Source organism: Monodon monoceros, unplaced genomic scaffold, assembly GCF_005190385.1.
Source record: "Monodon monoceros isolate NGI ecotype Baffin Bay Population unplaced genomic scaffold, NGI_Narwhal_1 Super_Scaffold_18, whole genome shotgun sequence".
Classification (NCBI taxonomy): domain Eukaryota; kingdom Metazoa; phylum Chordata; class Mammalia; order Artiodactyla; family Monodontidae; genus Monodon; species Monodon monoceros.
Window position 1 is genome coordinate 90864097 of NW_021703774.1, and position 6000 is coordinate 90870096.

The 6000-nt window shown below is 32.5% G+C and overlaps 1 protein-coding gene across 4 annotated transcripts in view; it reads left to right on the forward strand.

The window, feature by feature from the left end:
* Positions 1–2780, forward strand: part of COL11A1 (collagen type XI alpha 1 chain) — a 196526-nt gene extending 193746 nt beyond the window's left edge. For 3 of the 4 annotated variants that reach the window (XM_029228483.1, XM_029228486.1, XM_029228485.1), the window contains one exon: positions 1071–2780. In XM_029228483.1, coding sequence (XP_029084316.1) covers positions 1071–1217 — 147 coding nt within the window. In that variant the 3' untranslated portion in view covers positions 1218–2780. The remainder of the gene's footprint in view (positions 1–1070) is intronic. The other variant, XM_029228484.1, reaches the window with a different exon arrangement.
* Positions 2781–6000: the final 3220 nt, after the last annotated feature.

Here is a 6000-nt window from a genome sequence, read left to right on the forward strand (position 1 = left end):
GGAACATACATATAGACACATTTTAAAAGTCATAACAGAAGGTAGTCTCGGATCGTATGTTATTTTTATGGAATTATTCCTGATATTTGAATACTATTACAGCTAGATACTCCTGAAATGAAAAAAAAGAAAAAAATCAAGAGCCTTATTTCATTTGCCTCCTTAATTCATGACTCTAACATGACAGATAAAGGAATCATCATTATGCTGTTTATACCATAGATAATTCTTACCTCTGTATTTTGCTTATAGGGGCATGCTTATTGGTACTATGTTACAACAATTTAGTCAGTTATTATCATTTTGCTATTTTTATCCTCTGGAACTGTCTTTCTCACACATATGGTAATTTCGTAAGAGCAAATGACCAATAGAGCATCCTAAAAAGCTTATTGTCTTAGCTGATGAGTGAAGAGAAGTCACAATTACAAATAAACAAAGTGAGTAGGTTACACATAGATCAAAGAAGAGACCATAATGCATGTAAAAGGAGAAAGCATTTAGGATTTCCCAATATAATGTATTGATAATTATTCATAAAATTAATACATAGCAATAGAAATGCTTCAGCTTTAGACTTCTTGCATTATAATTCCTATACTGCGTTCAAATTTTTCTTAGCAAATTTGTCTGTGTGTATATATACATATATAATTATGTGTGTGTATATATACATATAGAATTATTATAATAATGGTAAGGATATATTATTTATGTAAGGGTATGACCCAGTACCAATATCAGTTTTCATGTTAAAATGTATTTTTCAGTTTAGTAAGATTCTCTCCAACTGTGCAGTATATTAGAGCGTTATCTTGAGTAATTATGGCTAAGTATTAAATACGGTCAACTTTCAAAACTTAAAACTACATATGACATCAGTGATAACAAGAAGATTACTTGAAGATTGATTACAAGAAGATTGTAATTACTACAAAGATAATGGCAAATTTGTTTTCCACTCTCTTCTTTCTTACCTTCTTATGTCCACTCAGAAGCTTAAGAAAAAATAACATATCTTAAAAATATAAAATGATTGTATAACTTTTTATTTCTGCTTAACTTTACAGTCCAGAAAAGGCTATGAAAAGACTGTGATTGAAATCAATACACCAAAAATTGACCAAGTACCTATCGTTGATGTAATGATCAATGACTTTGGTGATCAGAATCAGAAGTTTGGATTTGAAGTTGGTCCTGTTTGTTTTCTTGGCTAAGATTAGGACAAAGAACATATGAAATCAACAGAAAATATACCTTGGTGCCACCAACCCATTTTATGCCACATGCAAGTTTTGAATAAGAATGGTGTAGAAAATAACTTGCTACGTATATATGTACCAATTAGGAAATATCGATGCCCTTGTGGGAGCAGAATCACATGAAAAAAGCTTTGAAAATCATAAAAATATAAGATAGTGTGGCTAAGATGGAAACAGGCCTTATTCTTGATTCCCAATTTTCATCTCTTCTTTTCCTATTTGGATTTCTTTGGTGCTGTAGAAAAAAAAAAGAGAAAAATATATATTCATAAAAGACATGGTGCTCATTCCCATCCATCAAGGATGTGCTAAAACAGTGTGTTTAATAAATTGTAATTATTTTATGTACAGTTCTATACTGTTATCTATGTGTCCATTTCCAAAACTTGCATGTGTCTCTGAATTCCATCTGACTCTAATTTTATGACAACTGCAGAACTATGATGGCAATAAATGCATGTATCATGAAAAAATAAAGTTGCAATTTCTGATGACTCTAATTCCCTTTCTTTGATGAATAATAAAATGCCTTTGTATATATTGATGTTGAAGAGTTCAATTATTTGATGTCGCCAACAAATTTCTCAGAGGGCAAAACCTGGAAGACTTTTGGAAGCACACTCCGATCAACTCTTCTCTACTGTTCGTAATTTTGCTGAATTTCAGCCAAAAACATCATACATTTTAATGCTTTATTCAATGCTATACCTCAACCTTTTTCTTTTCAGAGTCCAGGATTTCACAGGATACTTGTATATGTGGAAAATAAGCAAGTTTATATTTTTGGACAGGAAAATATGTATAAGAAGCTGTTTTAACAAATTGATGCCTCCATCAAGCAATCAATCAGATGTACAGTTTTTTTACTACCTTATCTTATTGTCTTCAGTGTGCTTCAACCAGTGAGGTTAATATTAAAAGATGGAAACTAAACAATTATTTATGAATTTGTTCAATGTTATATTTTTAATCAGTTTCTTGAATTTGATTCTAAGTTGCATATTATAATAGTCTCCAAATATTATTTTACCTGCACCTGCCCAACAACTATTATTTCTTTTCTTTCAAGATAATATCATGCATTATTTGACCTACCTAATTGCTAAATAACATATGGGTGGACTGTTACTAACAGTGCTTGTTTTAAAAGTCATACTTAGTAAAAACAATCAAAACATTTTTTTCCACTAAGGCATTTTCTTTCAGGTAGCTTGAAATAGCAGTGAAATTTTAAAATTACACACTGAACTTTGTATCTATTTTAAGTAATATATGTAAGACTTGAAAATAAATGTTTTATTATTTCTTATATGAAGTGTTAAGTTAATTGATAGCAGATTTCACTGGAACATTTTCAACTGATAATTTATCACAAAAGAACATACCTGTAATATTGAAATTAAAACGTGAACATTTGTCATTCAGAAGTTCTTTTATTTTTGAAATCAAGTTTGTAAATGTCCTTTCAAGAAGGGAGATATGAATCGTATAAATAAACTCAAGTCTTGTCTACCTGGATTGGTCATTCTCTTTCTTAAACATGTTTTAAATTACTCTCTATTGCAGAAAAGGCTTTCAGTTTTGTTTCTTGACCATCCAGGTTAGAATAGTTTTACACTTTTGAAAAAGAATATTATCCTTCAGAGATTAGCTGTTTAAATTCTCCACATTTCTAAAATAAAAACACCACATGGTAATAATACTCTATTAACAAAATAAAGATAGGGTATATTTAAAATTTCAAAGAAATGTTTTTCATAATTAAATGTTTTACAAAGTCTCAAACATATGCTCACAATTTCAGCATTAAAAGAATTTCCAGAACTTTTATTTGAAATATAATCTCTACATCATACATAAAATAATATTGTCTATCAAGAGGAGTCCCATACAACAGAGTATTTACTTTAACGAATGCATAAAAATGAGAGAATATTTTGCATATTGACCTGCATTGGGGAAGCTGCATTTGTCCATTTAAAAAAATGGCTTCAAATTTGGCACTCAGTAGAATTAATGCATAAATAACTAATTCACCTATCCTTTTCTATACCCTTCATGTATAGTATCAAATTTTTTTCTCTCTCTTATACTTGATTTAGTCTGGACAAAAGGAAGCTAGTGGAAAGGAAAAAGCATATTATACAACATTCTAGTCTTGGCCCAGCATGTATAAGTTATTCATGTGTAAATTATGGAGAGTATTATTGACCTTGCAGGCATGGGTAAGTCCTGGGCCTGATGCACGTAAAGTTTGGTACAATTCTCTTTAAAAAAATAATACAAAATTACAAATAAAAAATACAAAAATTACTATTTAGAAGAAGTAAAGATATTATAACAAATCATTAAATTAAAAACTGGACCTATACCAAAAATATCAGAACATCCAAGAAAATATTGTTTTTATTAATTAATTCTCTGAAGTACTTCTGTAACACTTTTATCCATGTGGTTATTTGTTTACTTATTTATTTATGTTTTTTGGCTGCAATCTCTGAGTGCCTCTTCAAATGAGAATTTTATAATTTAAATTTCTTATAGAAATAATAAGTTTCTCTAACATGTTAGGTTAAAAATTCTTATTATCAATAGTTTAGAGATGTTTCAGTGTCACATTCTGTTATTGGTGAGTATTTTTTAATTTTAGATTATTTTAAATTCAGGAAAAGCTCTTTTATATTTCCTTCATACTATACTTCACAGTATAAATTTGTGAGGCTTTTCCACAGAATAGCCTCTGATTCTATACATTTTTTACCTTGTTGCTCCTCCACTATCACTAGATTTCAGATTCTGGGCACCATAAGACACATGCATACTATGGTATAAATTCTGTTTCATTATCATAACACAGTGGGTGATAGGGTTATTCCAGAAAGCCATTTCTATACTGGGAATACTGGCATTAATTATAAGTAAATAATAACCGCAAGCCACATAATTATATTCCATCATGTAAGCATATTCCACAAACCCCAAGTAAAAGAATCCCTAATTAAATTTCCTCGTTACAGTTTCCTTCCACACCACCCAATACAAGAAAGAATGCCAAGGGGAAGTTGGAGTGGATAGACTATGTTCTTAGCTGATCATGGTTAAAGAATCTTTGGCAAATTTTACCAATCATATGACCACATGAACATATTTCTAGGAGCTCTCTAAGGTCTTAGATGGTGCCTGTGAAAGAGGATTATGAAGCTTAAGCTTTATTAGTTTCAAGTAAATAGTCCTCTGCATGCTGGATAGCTGCAAAATAAATGAGTTAATTAAGGGCCTAGCACACTGATATATACTAAGAGCTAAATAAGTAGTTGCTACTGCTCTAGATTTCCTCCTCTACTATCATCACCTTAGCATGTTCCTTTATAAAACGTGGCTAATGATATGTTCTACCTCCCCCACAAGACTTTTATAAAGATTTAATTTTCAAAAAGTAAAACACTGTACAAATTGCATCACAGATGTCCAAATCAGCAAACAGACTCACATAAAATACAAGCCTTGCAGAGATTCACAAAGGATACAAAAAATAAGCAGTAGCATATACCATATCCAAGAATCCCGAATTCATCAGACAGAGCTTCTCAAGTCCCCGGGATGTATTTTGCTCTCGAGAAGGATGAGTTTAGTTGGCTTTAGGGTCTCTCAAATTTTATATTTTGCTGGTCTCATGTCTCTGTAGTGGTCATACAACTAATGATTCCTCAATGCAGCTGCAGCCCAGAGATCCAGAGATTGCAGAATTATTCACAATTTAAAATATTTCAGAATATATCCTGCTAAAACATTCCAAGTTCAGTTATCAGTGCATAGGCAACCCCTGCAGTAACCTCATTTCTTTTCTTTTTTTTTCTTTTTTTTCTTTTTGCCGTGCTGTGCGGTTTGGGGGAATCTTAGTTACCCGACCAGGGATTGAACCTGGGCCCCCTGCAGTGAAAGAGCAGAAGGGGGGCAGCTGTAGGCTGGGCAGAATTTTGAAGTTAATATTTTCTAAAGATGGAGGCAAGTGGTTTTGAATCATTGAATCATAGAACATCAATGCCAGAAAACTTGGTCACTTATCAGTTAATCAATGACCGAGGATATGATTTAGCACCATCACTATTAAAAACTCAACTTTACAAAATAATTAGGTCAGAAAGTGTCTTTGCTATATCCTTAATCACAGATTAATAGAAGAGATAAAACCATCACATCTAAATGAACAGTTTGGACTTCCCAGGTGGCGCAGTAGTTAAGAATCCACCTGCCAATTCAGAGGACACAGGTTCAAGCCCTGGTCCTGGAAGATCCCACATGCCACGGAGCAACTAAGTCTGTGCACCACAACTGCTGAGCCTGGGCTCTGGAGCCTGCATGCCACAATTACTGGAACCCGTGCTCCGCAACAAGAGAAGCCACCGCAATGAGAATCCTGTGTACCGCAATGACGAGTAGCCCCCGCTTGCTGCAACTAGAGAAAGCCTGCGTGCAGCAACAAAGGCCCAATGCAGCCAAAAATAAATAAAATAATTAATTTTAATAAATAAATAAAATCTATTAAAAAATAAAATAAAAACAGTTTATTGTCAAGGTTCTGACTATACAGATGTTTGTTTGGAGAACTGAAAGAGCAATTAATACTGGTTTGTGAGTGTGTTTTGTGAAGAGATGGCACGTCTGCAAATATCTGTAGAGTTTGGATGGGTGTGTATGGAGGTGAGAAGGAAGACCACTTTAAGGAGGAAACCCAGGA